This window comes from Hypomesus transpacificus, unplaced genomic scaffold, assembly GCF_021917145.1.
Source record: "Hypomesus transpacificus isolate Combined female unplaced genomic scaffold, fHypTra1 scaffold_351, whole genome shotgun sequence".
Taxonomy (NCBI): domain Eukaryota; kingdom Metazoa; phylum Chordata; class Actinopteri; order Osmeriformes; family Osmeridae; genus Hypomesus; species Hypomesus transpacificus.
In genome coordinates, this window is record NW_025813875.1 from 4370 (window position 1) to 24983 (window position 20614).

General features: G+C 50.0%; 3 protein-coding genes across 4 annotated transcripts; all 3 read right to left on the reverse strand.

The window, feature by feature from the left end:
* Positions 1 to 1332: 1332 nt before the first annotated feature.
* nop10 (NOP10 ribonucleoprotein homolog (yeast)) lies at positions 1333 to 2609 on the reverse strand. Of its 2 annotated transcripts, XM_047016345.1 has the most exons (3): positions 2504 to 2599; positions 2366 to 2419; positions 1333 to 1881 (listed from the first exon to the last, which is right to left on the reverse strand). In XM_047016345.1, the coding sequence occupies exons 2-3, from the start codon at positions 2417 to 2419 to the stop codon at positions 1741 to 1743; spliced, it is 195 nt and encodes a 64-aa protein (XP_046872301.1). In that variant the 5' UTR covers positions 2504 to 2599; the 3' UTR covers positions 1333 to 1740. The 2 variants fall into 2 exon arrangements, with proteins under 2 accessions (XP_046872301.1, XP_046872300.1); XM_047016344.1 differs by having other exon boundaries at positions 2366 to 2609.
* A 9051-nt stretch (positions 2610 to 11660) lies between these two features.
* lpcat4 (lysophosphatidylcholine acyltransferase 4) lies at positions 11661 to 17375 on the reverse strand. The gene is made up of 13 exons (XM_047016353.1): positions 16914 to 17375; positions 16323 to 16686; positions 15829 to 15941; positions 15573 to 15633; positions 15137 to 15195; positions 14576 to 14610; positions 14404 to 14458; positions 14219 to 14301; positions 13877 to 14002; positions 13473 to 13626; positions 13192 to 13284; positions 12703 to 12838; positions 11661 to 12419 (listed from the first exon to the last, which is right to left on the reverse strand). The coding sequence occupies exons 1-13, from the start codon at positions 17151 to 17153 to the stop codon at positions 12247 to 12249; spliced, it is 1692 nt and encodes a 563-aa protein (XP_046872309.1). The 5' UTR covers positions 17154 to 17375; the 3' UTR covers positions 11661 to 12246.
* A 514-nt stretch (positions 17376 to 17889) lies between these two features.
* Positions 17890 to 20549, reverse strand: emc4 (ER membrane protein complex subunit 4). The gene is made up of 6 exons (XM_047016348.1): positions 20398 to 20549; positions 19927 to 20069; positions 19352 to 19466; positions 18939 to 19092; positions 18447 to 18607; positions 17890 to 18331 (listed from the first exon to the last, which is right to left on the reverse strand). The coding sequence occupies exons 2-6, from the start codon at positions 20028 to 20030 to the stop codon at positions 18296 to 18298; spliced, it is 570 nt and encodes a 189-aa protein (XP_046872304.1). The 5' UTR covers positions 20031 to 20069; positions 20398 to 20549; the 3' UTR covers positions 17890 to 18295.
* Positions 20550 to 20614: the final 65 nt, after the last annotated feature.

Consider the following 20614-nt stretch of genomic DNA (forward strand, 5'->3'; position numbering starts at 1 on the left):
AGGGAATGAGGAAATGTTTGCTTAGTTTCGTAAAAAAAACAAAATTGCGCCATACAGCTTGCCTGTCTTGTTTTAAACACCGACATGAGTGAGGGGGTGTGGCAATTTGTTCAGACGCCGGGTGGTTTGTAGCAGTGAAGTTGACAATCGTCAGTCCACTAACTCGAATCACTCACTTCCATCAATCAACTGCATTCCAATACGAATGTCTGTATGTTCATTTCGTAATTTTTTTTTTAAAGCGTTTGGTAGCTTGGCTAGGTACATGTACCCAACATTGTAGAGTTCTTAGGTTTCGGACACTGACAGCTGGTGATGCTTCTGTGAGCCGTATGTAGCTAGATAACCAAGCAAGACAGACAAGGCTAGATAAGATAACATTTGTTCTCGTTGGACAGGTCTTATCATGTCTCAGGTCAACATACATGGCGAGTGCCGTCACTGACATAAACCACCTGCTTGAAATTCCATTGCTAGGAAGGTAGCTCTACCCCATCCCGTTGACTAGCTCATAGACAGGCTACCCTGCTATCATTAAGCCAATTATGGTTCAAGCCTGAACCGGTTATCATGATAACAATTTTTCCAAAGCGCAAGAGTAGAAATCATATTGAGAAAACCTGAGATTCGTAGTGGGCAAATACACTACAAGGTACAAGCGTACTTTTGATGGTTTTGTTGACAAAAGAATGCGGCGTGTCTGTAACATGCAGCTGTTATGCGTCGGTAAACAAGCTACGGCGTATTAGCTTGCTGGCTTCAATAACTGCACACAGAATACACAGCCAACTAGCAATTTAAGTGTTTGTTCAGCTGCACAGTATAGTTCATTCGGGAAATCGCTGAGACATTTGTATGTATAAAAGCCCAAAACCAGGTCCTTATACAGTATACATCGCTGGCTAACGTTAGCTATGTTGCGTTAGCCGTTAGCCATGCTGATAAATGTGACAACTCAAGCACACCTCGCGCTTATTTAAACGAAATCCACGGCGAATGATAAATGAAATAGTCCACCATAATAAACACATACCACATATGCAGTGCCTCAGATTCCTACGGTTGCGCCGTTCTAAAAGTGAAGATGCCTTATGCGGAGCTCTCATCTCATCCTTTCTCTTGTCGGCACTTTGTCCAAGAACGGAATCGCGCGCGCCCCCATGCTTTCAGTTCCTCTACACTTGTTTTTTTATTTATATATTTAATCACAGTTGCGTGAGTGTGAATACGGCATACGTGTCAGTGTGCAAATTCTTTGACATGTAGTATGGGACATAATGTACTTGTCTACCAGAGACAGGTTCATAAACGTTAAGGAAAGGCGATCGGGCGTTTTCTTTGTAATTATTTATTGCTCATTTCATTCCAAACCAAATGTAATATTCGGAAACAAATGAGAAATTCCCCAAGATGTATTCAAGTAATTACAATAAGTTGTCAATATGTTCTGTCACGTGTAAATGTTGTATAAAAGCACAAATAAACAAATTACACCTTCTAAAATAAAAGCAATGTTCAAGGGTTGATTGGGAAATGATAACGGGTGTCTCGGGGGCCTATTGAGTGGCACTTCTCCATCCTCCAATAAATGTCAACAGAATTATTGCATCGCCAATGATCGTCCATCCCACTACTTTCCCAAAAGGCACATTAGTGCGGGAAAAATAATAGGTAGTCCGTCAACAACGACCAATAGCTAATCAAAAGTCCATTAATAAACTCTGTCCATTAGTCTCGCGATCACAGGATCGGTCTGGGCTGCTGGGTCAGGAGAAGATTGAACCGTTTCTTGATAGTCACGCGGTGCCGGGAGAACTTGTCGTCCGGGGAGAAGCGGGCCGGATGGGCGGAGCTAGTGGGCTGCCCAGTGGGGTCCGACTTCTGTTGGGTCAGAGCAGAGGGGGGACAGACCAAAGGAGTATTTAATGTTTTATTAAATTATATAAATTCTGTTGTGTCTGTGTGTAATGTCTTTACATCTGTAATTCCATCCGTGGGACAATCTTTCTACTATAAATCTGATTTGTTACATTTACATATATTCATTTAGCAGACGATTTTATCCAAAGCGACTTGTTGTCTGCAATACAAAAACGCCACCATGCACGTTTTAAAAATAAGGGACTAACTAACAATTTAACATGCAACTGTTCAGAGTCGGTATAGCTATAGGCTACTGGCTAGGCCAAATTAAGAGTGCTACCTTTCACTCAACTTGTTTAAGTGAAATTCGAATTAGCTAAATGGTTTCCGAATGTAAACTTCCCACATCATACAATAAAGGGTAACTATGTAAAATGTGGTTACAAGTAGCCTAACATTTTAGACAACACGGCTGAGTTATTCTGAGGTAAACATAGCCTACCTTCAGAGTGTAGATTCTATCCCCATTCTCGTTCAAGTAGAACTGCAGGAACATCTTTGCAAATAAAGCAGACTGTGTCTTAACAACTTTAACAAAAATATAAAGCAGAAGCTATTACAACGACAGAGACTGGGTTACTTTGGGAGTTAATCCGAAGATTTTAAGAAAGATTTTGTGTAACACGTGCAGACAAACTTCTTCCTTGCCGAGTGCGGGTGACCGGATATCCGTAGACGAAGGTTATGCATGTGCAAAGCACCACGGGAGACGGAGTTGTATTCGCAGTGATTTTAGAGCGTTTAGAGAATTTACCAAAAGAAGACATGCATTGAATCATAACAACTGGTTGGTATGGAATATTTTGATTGTTGACCGAACATTTGATAGGAAGTGAATGAAATAGAATCAGAATACATTAATGTTTCCTTTCGAAAGAGAATTAATGAAAAAATGCTTAATAATTGATGTCTGAGATGAAGGCTTGCTGAAATCTCCTTTTAACAAGTTCCATACAGGTGAGTGGAATATTCTTAATCAACAGCATAATTTGCCTTTACAATGATGGCCAACAATAATTTCCACCTTTACTTATTAATCAATGGCCAGATAAAAAACATTGTTAAATGTTAGATATCTTTTAACAGATACAAAAGACGCACACTGGATGGATTCAGTTCTAGCAAAACATCCTCAACTCCCCCCTCATCAAGATGGAGGAGAGAGTGTGTCATCCATTCCTCCTTGTCCTTCTCCTCTCCCCCCTCCCTGTCCTTCTCCTCTCCCCCATCCCTGTCCTTCTCCTCTCCCCCCTCCCTGTACAAACCATCATGAGCTCGGATCACAGATAGACTCACCACCAGATCCAGAACCAGCCCAGAGTTCTGAGGTGGAAGGTAAACCAGCTGACCCACCACAAAACCTGGAACCTGCCCAAGAACCAACAGAATTTCCAGAGGCGAAGTGTCCCCTGTCTGACGCAGAGTCTGTATGGGGCTGTGACAGTCCAGCATCTGCCTCAGAACGACTTGAGCCCAGACTGGCCCAGAGCCAGGTAACAGAAAAACATCCCTCCAGAGGTGAAGGCCTGGCTCGTCACTCTAATTTGGGTTCCAGCTGGCCATGGTTTGCCTCGTCATCAGAACCAGACCGGGACACCAAAGAGATTCCCCTAAAGCAACTAGGTACAACTGAACCAAGCCAAATGACTGAACCTGGAACTTTGTCTGCAGACTCCACTAAGGTACCTTCGGATCATGCAGCCCCTGCCCATCGACTGACCCTGGTGTCTGATGCTAACACTCAGCCCACAGAGGAATCAGACTCCACAAGATCTGTACGAAACCTCTCACCAGAATCACCTCAGCTTAAAGAAAGACCGGAACCGGTTCTAACCACTCGAGAGGCATTTGGTCCAGAACCAAGTCCACCGAATCACCATCATGACTCGGCTGTTCTGGGAAACCCGTCACCAGGACCGCCCTCCCAGCCTGGGTCAGCTCTCGTTTCATGTTCTGGACCGGGACCAAGCCTTTCTGGATCAGAACCAGGTGTGTGGCCTCAGCAGTCTGCCTGCCAGGAGGAAGGAATCCTAAAAGCCTCCACGCTGTTCCCCCTCCCCCTGCAACTGCCCTCGGACTCCCCACACACACACCTGCATCTGCCCTCGGACTCCCCACACACACACCTGCAGCACGCCGAGGCACACGCACCGTCGCACGTAACAACGGTTGCCCAGACGACACCCAGGCCATTACACGCACTCGCGCGGTCGTATAATCTGACACGTGACGGCCCACGCTTACTAAACACAGAGCCACGCCCACGCGTCAAGAGTTCTTCGCAGCCTCGCCAGTCTCCCTCCTCATCGTCCGGCAAGCCTGCAGTGTGTCTCTCTGTCCCTCCAACAGTACCGTTTCCTCCCCTGGACCTCCAGTCGTTTCCCTCTTTCAGTGTCAAGCTGAGGTCCATCCGTCCCCTCCCAGACCTGGATCTCTGCCCCAGCTTGGCCCCACTCCGCCCTCACCTCCACCTCCAGCCCCAGCTTCAACTGCCCCAGTCTCACCAGCCCTACCTCCACCCCCAACTCCAGCCTCAACTCCAGCTCTTCCAGCCCCATCCTCCTCAGCCTGCCCACCTCCACCCCCAGCCTCCCAGCCTCCACCCTCCCAGCCTCCACCCCCAGCCTGCCCACCTCCACCTCCACCCTCCCAGCCTCCACCCCCAGCCTCCCAGCCTCCACCCTCCCAGCCTCCACCCCCAGCCTCCCAGCCTCCAGGGTCTCTCTGAGGACATGTTTGAGCAGTACCGGCGATGGCAGAGCTACCGGGGCGTGGCCCGACACATCCACGCCGACAGCTCCGTGGACGCCGAGGCCTTGGCCTGCTTCTTTGTGTGAGTGACGCAACTCCCGTCTGCTGCCGCCATTTTGAAAGCAACTGACAAACCTTCTTCATCACTTTTGTCTCTATTTCACATCATTTTTCTAAATGCCTAGAAACCCAGTGGCCCCACAAAGGCCTAGGTTTTCGTCCCCTCCAGGCAAATCAAACCTGCTACTGTACTACACGTTACTACATGTTAGTGTATCTGTACAGTGACTGTGTGGCCAAATGTATCCCTCTCACCTAGCAACCAGTCCTGATTGGTGTCTGATGAAAAGTCACTGTATTTATGTCTTTCGTTTGTCTTGGTATAATAATACTGTGGTCAGTCCACTGTGTGTGTGTGTCCACAGTCCACTGTGTGTGTGTGTGTGTCCACAGTCAACTGAGTGTGTGTGTGTGTGTCCACAGTCCACTGAGTGTGTGTGTGTGTGTGTCCACAGTCCACTGAGTGTGTGTGTGTGTCCACAGTCCGGTGATTCGCAGGCTGTGCCATGATGCTCCCTCCCTGTCGCTCCTCTGTGGGGTGGACCTGGCTGTGGGGGAGTGGAGGAAGCTCTCCAACTTTGACAGGATGGAGTACTACCAGACAGCTCACACGTAAGGCTCTGTCTTCCTCACTTGGCTCTCAAGCAACACTCTCACACCTGAGAGCTCTTAAGGTATATCGATCCAGGGCTGGTTCTTGTATTTAGACTACAAAAACATACTAGACTGTCACATTTTGGGCCCAGTTACATTTGCATTTAGTCATTTAGCAGACGCTCTAATCCAGAGCGACTTACAGTAAGTACAGGGCCATTCCCCCCGAGGCAAGTAGGGTGAAGTGTCTTGCCCAAGGACACAACGTCACGTTCCCCGGCCGGGAATCGTACTGGCAACCTTCACCTTACTAGCCCGATGCCCTAACCGCTCAGCCATCAGACTCCCACTGGCCCACTTTCCCAGACATGGAGTAAACCTAGTCCTAGACTGAAAACGTTTTCAATGTAGATTGTTTGTCTTACTTTAGGAATAAGCTTAATCCAATTCTGGGGAAAGGGGCCGTAGACATGTAAACCTACGGGTCAAACCTAACACCGCTGACTCTCACAAATGACTTGTGAACATGTGAAGCTGAAGAACGCGAATAATTAGTTTTTCATTGTGGTTACCATTAAAAAAAATAACGATGTTCTCGTTGGACGATTCAGTCAGAAAGTTACCTGCCTGTCTAACTGTGAAATGACATTAGCAGAACTTCACTTAGAGTAGAAAACAGAAGGCCATTCATTCCTTCATTGAATACATTGAGTTTTTCTGCACACTGGAACAAGCATGTCCACTACTGTCTGACTGAACGTAATAAGGTTAAACCCTTTTCACAAAGCTTTGCTCTGCAAAACACTACTGAGAGCAGAGGCCTTCCAAAAGTTTATTTTAACCTTCCTAGTCTGATGTATAGATTTCATGGTCTTCCATGAAACCAGGATGTAGTGATTTGGTTCAAAACATTGTGTGTGTGTTTGTATGCGTTCATCGCCACCGCTAGATTCCTAGAGTTTGAGAAGACGCAGCAACGATGGCAAGAGCTGAGAGAGAGGTTAAAGGTCACGCAGAGTTCATTGACAGGGAAGGATCAGAGCGGAGAGCTGGCAGAGTTCAAAGGTCAGACGCAGTATCACGCTGTCTAACCTATGACCAACATAGTTACAGTTAGACACTGGCACCCGATATCCAAATAATTCCACAATCGACCCGTGACCACAGTCTAAGAATCAGCGAGAAATAGAATGATCTCATGCTTTGTCTTTCCCTCTCACGCCGCATGTTCTCTCTCTCTCTCTACCTTTTCTCTCTTTCTCTCTCCCTCTTTCACTACCTTTTCTCTCTCTCTCTACCTTTTCTCTCTCTCTCTCTCTCTCTCTCTCTCTCTCTCTCTCTCTCTCTACCTTTTCTCTCTCCCTCTCTCACTACTTTTTCTCTCTCTCTATCCACCCTCGTTCTGTCGCCCGCTCCCTCTCCGTCTTTCCCCGCAGGCTACGGCACGAAGACGGCCGCTCTGAGAATCCCAGACGGCAACGCCAAGACCCTGAGAGGTAGAAACAGTTGCAGGGCGCCCCGCGGTGGCGGGCAGAGGAACTGCAGGGTAGACGTCAAGGTTCTGGAGGAGAGGGCCCTCACGGAATACATGGAGATCATGGAGGTCCTGGAAGCCAGGAAGAAGCCAGGGGTCAAAGGGCACGAGGAAAAGGAGGACAGGGGAGAGAAAGATGAAGAAGAAGAAATGGAGAGCGGGCTGTTTTTGGAGTACCTAGGTGAACTGTGTGGCCAGAGAGAGTTTGTGACCGAGGTATGTCATCATGTCTTCATTTCACTTCAGCCATGTCAGGAATCAGAATCATATTTATTGGCCAAGTTTGTAGCCTACACATACAAGGAATGTGGCTCCGCTTCACACTGTGCTCTCACTGTTCTCCAACAGCACAGACGTGAGACAAGTTTAGTCTAGTCTTGCTCGGGAGCCTGCTGTGAACATGCAAGATAGATCTAACCTGTTTGTTTCTTCATCATCGTGTCAACGTGTGAAAATATCGGTTCCCATCGTTGTTTCCTTCCTCAGGTGGGAGCAGAACTCAACATAGGCTACCTGAACTCGCTCATCTCCTCAGAACCAGAACCTGTCGATCTCCTTGCGCCGGAAGAGACGCAAGTACGATAGTATCTCTCTCCTCTACTGTTCCTCCTATCCTCTTCTTCCTCCTCACCTTCATCTTGTTTCTTCTCCTCATCTTCCCCATCCCCTCCTCCTCCATCCCCTCCTCCTCCATCCCCTCCTCCTCCATTCCCTCCTCCTCCATCCCCTCCTCCTCCATCCCCTCCTCCTCCATCCCCTCCTCCTCCATCCCCTCCTCCTCCATCCCCTCCTCCTCCATTCCCTCCTCCCTCCGATAGTGGATCGAGACCCCACTGAAACAGCACCCTCACTCTGCTCCCTCCCTCTCTCCTCCTCACAGGAGGGACCCCAGCAGCGGGAGGCAGACATGGTGCAGGCCAGCCCAGCTGCCCCCCGGACAGCCTGGGCCTGCAGTCCCACCCTGCCAGGCTCTTCCCCACGAGCCCTGAGACCTCCTCCGCCTTCACGAGGTGCACAGTTAGCCACACCCGGCATGTGTACCAACAGTGTTCCTCATGATAGCGACGGAGCGACGGATACAGAAAACAGTGACAAGAACGCTCTGCACGAGCACAGGAGCATTGCTTCCCAGCACGGACAGACAGATCGTTTCTTCCTGTTTGATCTTCCTCCTCTGCCTCCTCCTCTTCCTCCTCTCAGTATTTATAGACAGGAAAACTCAGAGGGCAGCTATCTGGCATTGGAAGGACCCCCTCCTCCTCAACCACATAACAGCACCACCCACGGAGCTCCGTTGGCATGGCGACGGCCATTTACCCATGTACCCCTAGCTGTTGTTCATGATGACTACATCTCCCACGATGCACCTGAGCCATTCTGTGCCACATCTGAATACCTTCCCCCTTGTCCTTTATCGGGTCTAATTGAAAACACCAACTCCCAGAATGCATTTCAGTTCTGCCCTCATCCTGGTCACTTCCTGGTCAACCAGCATGACCCACAGGACAGGCAGGTTGTGTTTGTTTCTGTGGATGACTTGAACTACATCCCCCATAATCCTTCACTTCGAATGTACAGTTCGGAGCCTCAAGTCACCTGCACCTACAATTGCGGCAATGGCTTTGTGTGCCAGCCACAGCACTTCCCCAACGGCACCATCCCTCTGACGGAGATCCAGGAAGTCTGGGAGGCCTCTACTATCAAGGACAGCCCATCCGATGGAGCTCCATCTGGGCCAAGCTCAGGCAGTGAGAGCCCTAATCTCCAGGACCAAAGATCTTCACCAGAAGAACCGGTATCAAGTGGCACGAGTGGAGCCACGACTGAGTATGACTATAGCTTGTCCTCATCCTCTGTTGACCCGGATGCAGAAGAAGCTACGGGCCTCCAGAGCCAAACACCACCAGGGCATTTCCTGTTCTCAGTGTCTGCCTCAGAGGTAGCTATGTCTTGGGAGGGCTGCCGTCTGTGTCCCCCTGAGCTGGATGATGCTCGTGCCAGCTCTCAGACCATCCCGACGCTGCCATCTCTGAGGAGGGGGAAAGGTGGAGGGAGGAGGAGGAGGGACGAAACCAGTGTTGAAAGTAGAACGTGGAGCGACGGAGAGCTGTCGGATGACTCCACTGCAGGACGGCCGGGAGAAGGGGAGAAACAGGAGGATCTGGAAAGAGAGGAGGAGGAGATGGAGATGGAGGAGGGGGTACAACTGTCACTCCTTCAGACCGACTACCCCTACCCTCTGACTGAGTCCACGCTCAGCCTGCCATCTCCGGTCAAGTCACCCGAAGAGCGTAGCCCCGCCCCCCTCCCTCTGACACCCAATCCCGAGAGAGATCCGTTGACGGACACCCAGCCACTTCCACCAACCGGCCCGCCCGAACTCAGAGTTCTGGCCATGCAGGCACTCATTAGCTCCCGAGCTGAAGCCACGCCCCCAGAGGATGACAGTGAACCAGGTGGTGAAAGCCCCCTCAACTGGACCCCTCGATTCCCCTGCCCCTTCCAGCTAGCCCACCCACCGAGAACCACCCACAGCCCTCCATCCTCCAACCCTGCTCCCCTGGACAGGCTGACAGCGGACATAGCCCCAGTCCAGGCCTTCTTCATGGCCGTGTCCAGCTCCAGGCCCAGGTCCGACCCCCTCACAGCTGCTCACCTCACAGGCTGGGTCACGGACCACCGCCATGGAGGCTCACAGCCTGCCCAGGCACCAGGGGACCTTCCTGGCCTCTCCGACCCCACAGAGGAGCCTCGATCTGGGGTGGGGGGACCCACCCGGACACAGCTGGAGGAAGTGAAAGTGGAGGTGGTTGAGGATGGCGAGGAGAGGACAGGATTATGTTCCCGCCCACCCAACAGCTCTGACAAGGACGACGCCAAGAGTTCAGTGTCAGACGTTTCCATCACCGAAGAAACGGACTGTGTCGACAACTCTTCTGAACGTGTGGTCGAACCGGCAGAGACGACCACCGTAGACCCATCAGACACAAACCAAACCCATAGGACGACTAGCCTGATGGGTTGTGGTGGTTTGGAGAGGGGTTGTGGCGTTGCCCCGCCGACCGCAGATATGCCGGACGACGACGACGGGGGGAAAGAGTTCACAGACCTCACCACCGTGCCTTTTGCCCTCATTCAGGTAGAGGAGGAGGAGCCTGAAGAGGAGAAGGAGGAGGAGGAGAACCAGGCGGCTCTTCCAGAGCCGGCGGACCTGGCAGGGCCCGACAGCCATGCTCAGGTTCACCCATTCTGGGTCTGGGGAGCCATCACAAGTCCCGTGACTAGAGCCAGAGGGAGGACCACGCGGACAGAGAGAAGAGAGAGGCCGAAGAAAGAAACCGAGATACCAGACGTGCCCCGTCACATGACAAGCCCGATGACAAGAGCCAGAAGGAAGATGGAGGGGAGGGACTCGGGGGGGAGAGAGAGAGACAGGCAGGTGGAGGAGGACAGGAGAACAGCTCGTCCTGTGAGGAAAGTCAGAAAGAGGGAGAACGAGACGGGCGGAGTGGAGGATTTAGACACAGGACCTGCAAGGGGAGGGGAGGCGGAGAGCGAGGAGGGGAGGGAAGAGGAGAACGTGGGAGAAACTCAGAATCCCACGTCCAGTCCTCTGACGAGGTCTAGAACGAGAGCTACTGTTGCAGAGGAGGAGGAGAAGGAGGAGATGCCATCGTCAGCACAAAAAGACACAAAGGAGGAGATGGCGAAGCAAAAGGTCACGGTCCAACAAACGGCCGAGAAGCCAAACCACGCGTCGACAGCGACCGCAAGCGCCACGCCGAGCCCTGCATCGAGTCACATGACCAGAGCCAGGTGGAGGAGCGTCGGCGCGGAGGGCAAAGGAGGACGGCAGGATGAGGGGAAGGAGCGTGCGGGGAGGCCCCGTCCCACGACCACAGGAAGAACCAGAGACGTAGAAGAGGAGACGACCCCGCCTCCCTCTGTGAAGGAGGGGGATGGAGCGATGGAGAACGGGAGGGGAAGGAGAGGCGGAACGTGCGCGAAGACGGGAGGAGAGGCCAGGCCAACGCCCAGTGACGAAGAGGGCAGGGAAGAAGAGGACAACAAAGAGGGGGGCGAGCGCCCGGGCGACGATCCCTCCGTCCGTCTGGCCCCTCCTGGGAAGAGGGGGAGGAGGGTGAAGTACTCCAGCAGGTTTAAACGCCCCGTTTCGTGGAGGACCGGATCGCAGGGGAGGAAAAGAAAGGGGGAGGAGGGCAAGGACTTTGGAGGGGGGGGGCTGGTGGGAGGCGAAGGCGGGAGGTGCAGACGAGAGGAGGAAAGGGGAGGAGGAAGCCCCGGGGAACGGGGAACACGGGAAAGAGACGACAGGAAGAGGGGGAGAGAGGAGAAAGGAGGAGGGAGAGAGGAGAAAGGAGGAAGGAAGAGGGGGAGAGAGGAGAAAGGAGGGAAGAGAGGGAGAGAGGAGAAAGGAGGAGGAAAGAGGGGGAGAGAGGAGAAAGGAGGAGGGAAAAGAGGGAGAGAGGAGAAAAAAGGAGGGAAGAGAGGGAGAGAGGAGAAAGGAGGAGGAAAGAGAGGGGGCGAGACGGCACAAGCTCTCCAAATCAAACACCGAACGCGGAGGGATGAGAGTTTTAGGAAGGATAGAAGAACAAAAAGAGAGATGGAGAGAATGAAAAAGAGATGCAGAAAATGAAAAGAGATTGAGAGAATGAGAAAGAGATTGCCAGAGTGGGGCAAATGCAGAGGAAGAAGTGAATAAAGATACAAAATGTATATACATGTGATCAGAGATCGAAAGATAGTAATTGAACGAATCGACTCACACAACGTGTACAAATGTATTCACAGTTTAATATATTAAATATAAAATAAGGCCTAAAAATCCTGAGAAGTTATTTCTTAAAATATGTTTAGTTTACAAGTGTTCATGTGTCATACGCCTTCTTTAAACAAACACCTAAGGCAATAGTATTCAACAAATATAAAAGGTCTTATCTATGGCTTCAGAAGGAGGCATTCTGCCGTACCACAGACATGGTCTACTGATCATTCACACAGACAGTCTACTGATCATTCACACAGACAGTCTACTGATCATTCACACAGACAGTCTACTGATCATTCACACAGACAGTCTACTGATCATTCACACAGACAGTCAACTGATCATTCACACAGACAGTCTACTGATCATTCACACAGAGAACACCAGGATACTATGAAGTATCAGCCACAGGATGTGCATTGTAAACCATGTTTTACAGTGGTAAGCAAACAGACAGAAACACACACTTTATCGACACACACAGACACACACACACACACCCTTGTAAAGCAGCGTTTTTGTAAAGCTGCCTTCAACAGGTCTTTATCGTCCAAATACTAAGCAGCTAGGGGTAGCCCCGCCTACGGAATCCTCAGTCAGCCTTGTTGGTGAAAACTGCTCCATTGTTGTTGTTTTTGCTGCCTCTCGGCTCCCCATTGGTCAAGGAAGAGGATGACGTCACTGGGCCCGCCTCCTCGGGTTGCAGGTACTCATTTAGAAGCCTCTGATAGGTCGGGTGGGATGTCAGTACTCTGAGCAGGTCCTCTGTGGAGGAGAACAACCATTAGCGGTGTTGTCATGACGACAAAGTAAAAGCACAGCCCAAGGCAACCATAGCAACACGTGACGTGTAATCATTAAATGTGACCTGATAACAAGTGAGATAACCCAGAAGAGCGTTCAGTGTGCTGGTCAGTGACTGGACTTCCTCCTCCTCCTCCATCTGGCCCTCACAGAAGAGTCCCAGTGTTTGAACTGAAAAAGCTGATAAGTCTCACAGTGTGTGTGTGTGTGTGTGAGAACAGAGGAGCAGCCAGGCTGGACTCACCCTCTGTGGGTCTCCTCCCCCTCGCCAGCTCTGTGTACAGCGCTGTGGTGTTGTGCTGGCGAATGCCCACCAGCGCCCCCATCAGGTCAGACAGCTCCACTGCACTCAGACTGCCAACACCGTCACAGTCAAACATCTGGGAGGAGGAGAATCGTTTAGGATTAGCAGGTTTTGTCTGCAAATGTGACATACACATATAGAGTATATGGGGTGGGCTGCATATCGGTATAGAAAATATCCACATTCAGCACTTATTGGGGCAAAGACTGTCAAGCAAATACACACACACAGGCACACACACTTTTGGGAAATACTAATACATATTCCACACGCACATCCTCAGGTACGTACAGTTGTTGCAGTGTATATCCACATTCAGCAGGTATTGGGGCAAAGACTGTCAAGCTAATACACACACACACAGGCACACACACACACTTTTGGGAAATACTAATACATGTCCACACACACACACACACAGGTACGTACAGTCACTGCAGTGTGCAGGAGAGACTTGAGGCCCACCAGGCCAGAGATGGCAGCCACACTCAAATAGATCTGTCTGAGGTCCACCTCCTCATCCTGAAACACACACACTCACAGGGTTAAACACATCTCACTTCCCGGCCTGGGCTCTCAAACCCAGGCAGAACAGAAGCAGCTTTGAGTCACAGAGAGGTAGGTTAGTGTGTTCTAGTTTCCCCTGGAGGTAGGGAACCACACACACACGCACGCACACACACACACACACACACACACAGGCTGCTTACCTTGGAGTAGAGGCTGTAGATCTTGGCAGCCGTCGGTCGGTCGGTCAGCCCCAGAAGGGACGGCAGCTCGTCCTCACCAACCATCCACCCTTGATCCGACTGACACCTGTCAATCATCCTGACCAGGGCTGATTCCACATCTGCAGCTCTGAACCTGAGAAAGAGAGAGAGAGAGAGAGAGAGAGAGAAGTGAGAGAGAGAGACAAGTGTGTGAGAGAGAGAGACAAGTGAGAGAGAGAGACAAGTGAGAGAGAGAGACAAGTGAGAGAGAGAGAGAAAGAAGTGAGAGAGAGACAAGTGTGTGAGAGAGAGAGACAAGTGAGAGAGAGAGACAAGTGAGATAGAAACAGAAAAAGAGGATCTTTGAACACACACACACACACACACACAGAGGGGGGTCCTACCCGTTCTTGTACAGTAAGCAGAGGGTCTGTCTGGCTGGGGGCTCCAGGGGGAGGGAGACGCCCCCCAGCTTGTTGACAGGAACACGGCCCTCCATCACATAGTCTGTGGCAGGCAGATCCAGGGCTCTGAGGAGACACACACACTGTTACACACACACACACACTGTTACACACACACCTCTCACTTCATCTCTTGTCTGTTTCCTTCACACACACTTTATTCTCATCTCTCTCTCCTTAACACACAACTCATAAAGAGGACAGCCAGAGTCTAGAAAAACACACAAACAAACTGTCTCTCTCAAACACACACACACACATGAAAACGCTGTATAGACGCACTTGGCCATGAGCTTCTGAACATTGTCAGCATACAGGTTGGGGTCAGCCTTCTCTTCCTGGGATGGGGTGTAAACTGGCATGTACTGGGACCAATGAGAAAAGAGCACATAAGTACTTCCTGGTACAGTGACCTATGAGAAATCATCAGGTTGACCTTGGTTAGGTCCAATGGACCAATAGCATACCTCTACAGTGACATTTGTGTAGAGCTGAGAAGTGGTGTACCACAGTGCTGCTATCCTGGGAATGACCAAACAAACGACCAAACAAACATAAGCGATCCATGTCTTCATGTTCTAGATTGATTTTATAATTTTACAACAGCTGGTTTGGGTTTGTACTGAGATGAGAGCCTACCAGCTGGTCCCTTTGTAAGTCCACCGGGTTGTGTCCTAGAATAAATAGAAAAGTCACTTTACATGCAGTGACACAGAATCTTAAGATAGCGTCAGCCCTGTCTCTCTCTCTCTCTCACACACACACACACACACCTCAAAACACACCCCACCTAGGCATTCTACAGGGAGTAACCACTTGACAAGGAAACTGATTAACGTTTTCCAGCTAATAAACCTGATGAAGCCCAGGATGGGCATGTGTGTGGGCATTTCTTAACTCCTTCAACACAGGTAAGGGTGGAAAGGTGGGTTTGTTTGAGTCACATGACCTCCACTTCGTACCAACGGCATGAACGAAGCAAGTCTCGGACACACACACACACATTCCACCTGCATTCCCATCCACGAGTCACACGAGTGCTACTGTAAAACAGGTCTGTTCGAACGCTAGGCTCGCTAGACAGGTGTCACCACTCTGTGTGCCTCTGTCACCGGGACTGGGTGGCCTTCCCCTGGCTCCACACTTGTTATACAAGCGAAAACCCTGTGAAAAGGCTGGTTTCCGGTCGGACCCACTTACCAGTCTGTTAGGGTACCGCAGCAGAACCGGCTGAACTGGGACGCCAGCTAGGAAGGCACCTGGAATGAGGGGGGGGGGGGGGGGATAGGGAGGAGAGAGAAATGGGGAGATGGGGGGGGGGGGGGGGGGGGAGTACTGTGAAAAAGCCAACTTTGCTGCTCAAAGCGCTCCGTCAGCACTGAACACACACTCGTGTCACACACACCCCCTTCTCCTTCTTCCCTTATATATCATACCATCCATTCCTTCACCGTCTGTAACAATAACACACAAAGGAAGGGCGGGTGGGAGACAGGGCAGAAAGACAGAGACAGAGACAGAGAGAGAGACCCACAGACAAAGCGAGACAGAGGGAAAGAGAGACACGCAGAGAGAGAGAGAGACAAAGACAGGAGTGCATGTTCCTCGCAGGTCCCTAAGCACAGTCTAAACTTACCAGGTTTGAACTTGATGAGCACACTGCCATTGGTTGTGGTGCCTTCTGGGAACATCAGCATCTGTTGCAGAGATAGTCAACAGAGAGTTAGGGGTTGGAAAGAATGACACCAATCCAAATAACTTAAAGAAGATTTTTTCAAAGGAGCACTAACTGTAGAAAGGGAGAATGATAAGGAGACTGTGAGACAAGTTTCCTGTGGACCCCTAAATCAAACCGTATTGGCTCTCACAAAGCAGTCCCGCCCCTCCTTCACCTGAGGCCAGTGTCCATTGGACGTGAGCCGCTCTTTGATGTGGGTGACACACTTCCTCCTGGACTCTGGGTCTTTTCTGCTCACTATCACAGACTGGTTAAACTCCAGCAGGGCTGCAACACACAGGAAACAGAACCAGGGTTCAAAAGTAGAACCCCACGAGATTCCACAGCACTGCAGAGATAAACACTGCCAGAAACACAGGGAGGGGAAGAGACAGAGGAATGGAGGTCACATCATGGAGTGAAGGGAAGAGGAGAGAGGGAGGGAGGTCAAGCAATGGAGAGTGAAGAGGAAAGATGGAGGAGTAACCGGTGTGAATCGGTGAAACCACCGGTTACAGAAGGAAGTCACATACATACTCATCCGTTCGCCATTCTCTCCATTCTTTCACCCACCTCCACCTCCATCCTTTCAATCCATCTTGTCAACCATCCACTCATCTCTTCCTCCCCAACTCCCTCCCCTCTCCCCCCCCCTCCCTCCCTCCTCACCTCCTATGACTGGCAGGCCAGTGTTCTCAGAGCGCGACACCACAGTTGGCAGTTGGGTCGGACACAGAACCAGCATGTCCAGGAACCCGCTGTGAGGTGCCACGGCCAGCACCGGCGCCTCCTTCAGCCCTGCCCGGCGACCTTTGACCTTGATCCACAGGAACCCGAGAGAGAAGAAAGCCGCTCGGCTGAGCAGGAAAATGATGGGGTGGAACAGCCAACGGCGCCAGCCACTGACTGGCTTAGCCCGCTCCTCCTCTGACAGACCGGCGAATCGTAGGCGAGCAAATGGCCACATGATGAGAAAGATGAGGGCTGTCAGAGTCATTCGTATGGGGAAGAGGAAACATCCTTGAACTATTCCCTGGACAGAGGAGAACGATGCATGTTATTGAATGCCTCTCATGAGTACACAATGTGCATGCAAGTACCCGAAAATAGCAACTAGGCCAATGTCGGCATGTTGCCAACATTCAAGGAACACTTCCAAACATGGTGAAGGATACTTAGATGAGATATCCCTATGCGCTAACACAAACATTTTATGTGGTGGTCTCGTTGTCGAAGCACCCAAATGGGAAAACAACGTACCCTGATTTGCTGCGCAGTGGTCAGTTTCAGTTTGTGCACGAAGGGGTGTGGGCACTCTGGCGTTGCTGAGTGACTGTAGCGTCTTTCCATGACGACACAGAAAGCTTTGACAAGTTTGACAGAGAAGTCCTCAAAAAAATCTTGTTTCGAACGACACCAAGTTCTTAAAAGTAAACAAAAAAAACGTGCGTGGGAAAAATGCGAAAATGTCCACAAATGTAAAGGGAAGGGACTGGACATACGATGTGAAAAGTAACGTCGTGAAAAGAGACCCCAATGGCTATCCAAAAAAGTGAAGTACGTAACGTTTAAACCGAATGAACAACACACCGTGAAAAGTATTTACAGACGTTGCTTGGTTAGAATCCCAGTAACAGAAAACGTATCTTGTCCCTCCACATGGCTTGTCAACAACAGACTGCGAAGCTTGTTGCATTACCCTTTTCTAGTCACCTGTCCCGCCCATTCAACCCTGACAGCCCACCCTTCGCAGAACCCGATGTCAGTGTTCAACCGGTTATGTTTGAAAAAGCTGTTCCGATTGGACAAACCGGTTTTGGTGCGACTTCAGCGTTTTACGCCCAGTAGAATTGTTTCGATAGGTGCTTACCTTTAGTGTTTAATTTCACATCATAGCTGGTCAACAGAGCTCCCAACGACTTGTTTTGGGTTGACTCAAAACACGCTTTCCTACCCGCATCAGAGCACTCTTGATTTTGAATTTTCTGTGTAGCCAATTTCTTTATTTTATGACCTGCAGCGGTTTATTGCATATAGTTCATAATGTACACGTTGTATAGCGAGATTATGGCCCCGTTCTTGTGTCAACAGACCACGGCTATAGCCATAGGTGGTGCTTATAGCGAGACCCCCATTATTGACACAAAATTGGATAGATCTTTGTGGTTAGTGACTAGTTACACAATTCTTCCATTAGATGACGCTGTCTTTACCCTCACACCAACAAATCAAGATCTTAGGTTATCCAACGTAGGAGTTTTTATTTGACAAAACTGGAAGAAATCATAACAGTATTTTTAATATAACGAACGAGAATGAAAATGTAATATCAATATGTTAATATTACTCATGGTATAGACTTTTTCAATAGTTTGACAACGTTTTTGAGGTTCTGGTTACGTGTTGATCCCATGTGACAACTGTGGTAATATCATTAAATATGAACAAAATAAGGGAAATGGATTATAAAGTGTGATGATGCAGAGAAAATAAAAAGGAAAAATAATAACAAAAGGATCAAAAGGGTAAGGGAATTATTAATTAATATTCCCAAATTAATATTTATCAACAGAACAGACATCTTACACTGTTTGCATCAGAAAACGCTAACTAATGTGTGTGTTTGTGTAATTATTTCCTTTTCACAAGACCATCCCTCCCCCCATGATCTCCATTCTCTGTGAAAACAAGAAAACAAACAATATTAATGAACAACTATTCAACTGAATGAACAGAATCTGACCAATCACCTCCAGTTCTAGAGTGACTGCGCTACCAAATCAAATTCATTACCTGAGGGGGTTCTATGAAGGCCAGCCAATCGGACGAGTGCGTTGGGAGGAGCCCCATTGATTGACACTTATAGATGGCCAATGCCGAGCCTAGCAGGTTTCCCACCAGGTAGACCAGCCCCTGGAGCCACTGTTGACTGGAGCTCTCCAGTAGCTTAAATGCTAAGGAGGAAATGGCAGTTAACAATCACACTACATCTTCCCAATGATTGAGTCAGTACATGGAACACCTGACGTAAAGCCATCAGATACTCTTTTTTGACCCTGATAATAGATTGTGTGCACAGATTTCTGTTTGATAGTGTCACTGTCAACTGATTATGGAAGTACAGTACCATATCGTGTTACGACTCATCTGGCATCAAAACACCTAGACATGAACCTTTTAAAAAGTGGGCCATGACCTCAGCGACAGCAGAGGTCAGCAGAGGTCAACCCCAGTGTGCTGGTGGACGTTGGGTGGCGGCGGCGGGTACGGTCTGGCTGTACTCACTGGCAGACATGGACATGAGGGCTTGGATGGGCCTCCAGGCCATCATGGCCACCATCATGATGGGGAAGATGGAGATGGTGTTCCCTGACATGTACATGATGAACAGGTTCATGGGAATCTGCTTCAGGGGGCCCAGCGCCACGTCCCAGCACCTCTGAGGAGAGGGAGGAAAGAGAGGACACAGGGAGGGAGGGAGGGGATAAGTAAAAGGAAGGAGAGAGGAATGGAGGGAGGGAGGAGACAGGGAGATAAATAAAAGGAAGGAGAGAGGAATGGAGAGACAGGGAGGAGGAAGAGAGCAGGTGAGATTGGCATCTGTATGTTGTCCTTTGTGCAACAGAACCATGGATTATTCTAGAAAGAGAGGGGCGTGAGCCTGGGTTCCTCCCTGTGCATGGTGGACGTCTCCCTACCTTCTCCACCAGGTTCCTGTCTGTCTCCTGGACGCTCGTGTCAGGGACGGGCTTCTCTGAGTAGCCGATGGGGTAGACCACGTCCCCCTGGCCACTCTGCCTGTCCCCACGGCCCCTGGGGGGGGGGGGGGGGGGGGGGGGGGGGGGGGGGGGGGGGGTTGAACGGGAGGGGGGGGATGGGCAGAAGAGGGCAGGAGAGAGAGAGAGAGAGAGAATGAGACAGAAAGTGAGAGATGACAGAGAGAACACAGTTCATGTCAGACCTCTACCACAGAGCCCTAGCGATGCTGTGGTGTGACCTGGGACAAACAAAAGACACAATGACAGAGGAGAAACATGAGCGAGAGCAACAGTGTGTTACTGCTGGTGGTACGTGATTTATAAATGTAGTGGAAGAGGCATTACTAGCTCATTTCCACCAATGTATTCCGCCTCCTTCCAACCAACGAGCCAACTCGACACCAGACCAACTCGACACCCGACCAACTCGACACCAGACCAACTCGACACCTGACCAACTCGACACCTGACCCAACTCGACACCCAACCAACTCGACATCGGACCAGCTTCTTACCTCGTGTTGCCCATGCTGAGCTCCAGAGCCCATTTCATCCGCCGGGCTCCCGCCCCCCCTCTCGTAGATAGTGCACCTCCTCCCTGTCCGCCTGGAGACGCCATGGCAACCGGCTTTACGACTACACACGAAGACGACAAGACCTAGAGAGAGATGACAGTGAGTATGTGTGGTGTCACTATCACTAGAGTGGTGACAGTCTTAAGCATTGATAGCAACGTCCTTCAGCAGTGTCGCTTACAGTGTTAAAAGTATTTAGTATATACATGTCTGACAGTGAGACAATCATGAGCATTTCTTTTAGATAGCTTAAGCACCCAACCAACCGTCCTTAGGGGACATGCCAAGAGATAGATGGACTGTCAGCTAGCTTTCTAACTGTAAGCACGCAATGTAGCTAGCTAGCTAGCTAGCAACATCCACAGACATAAAGCCAACGTGAAGGGATAACATACGGACACGTTTTCTTACCTTACAAAAACGTTCCAAATACGTCCAAGTTAACCTCACTGTTTTGTGTACACAGAAGCGGATTTTTTAAAGGATAATAGTGAGAAATATCTGGAGTTGTGTAGAGACCAAATTGAGAACTGCAGCTTGGACTCTTTATGATGACGTTTCACAAAATAATGTCGCGTAAATGACCTCATCGAAACCCTCCAGTGGCAGAAGAAAAACACGACATGGA

Bases quoted from the DNA above. Each gene is read 5' to 3' on its own strand.
- nop10 (XM_047016344.1), bottom strand. From the start codon at position 2,419: ATGTTCCTGCAGTTCTACTTGAACGAGAATGGGGATAGAATCTACACT. The intron at 1,882-2,365 runs GTAGGCTATGTT...CTGACCCAACAG, and splicing joins ATAGAATCTACACTCTGAAG to AAGTCGGACCCCACTGGGCA.
- lpcat4 (XM_047016353.1), bottom strand. From the start codon at position 17,153: ATGTCCAGTCCCTTCCCTTTACATTTGTGGACATTTTCGCATTTTTCC. The intron at 15,196-15,572 runs GTAAGTTTAGAC...CCCTCATTCCAG, and splicing joins GCTCATCAAGTTCAAACCTG to GTGCCTTCCTAGCTGGCGTC. The intron at 13,627-13,876 runs GTAGGACCCCCC...TCTCTTTCTCAG, and splicing joins TGCTTACTGTACAAGAACGG to GTTCAGAGCTGCAGATGTGG.
- emc4 (XM_047016348.1), bottom strand. From the start codon at position 20,030: ATGGCGTCTCCAGGCGGACAGGGAGGAGGTGCACTATCTACGAGAGGG. The intron at 19,467-19,926 runs GTAAGAAGCTGG...CCCCCCCCCCAG, and splicing joins CTCAGCATGGGCAACACGAG to GGGCCGTGGGGACAGGCAGA. The intron at 18,332-18,446 runs GTAATGAATTTG...TTGTTTTCACAG, and splicing joins CCTTCATAGAACCCCCTCAG to AGAATGGAGATCATGGGGGG.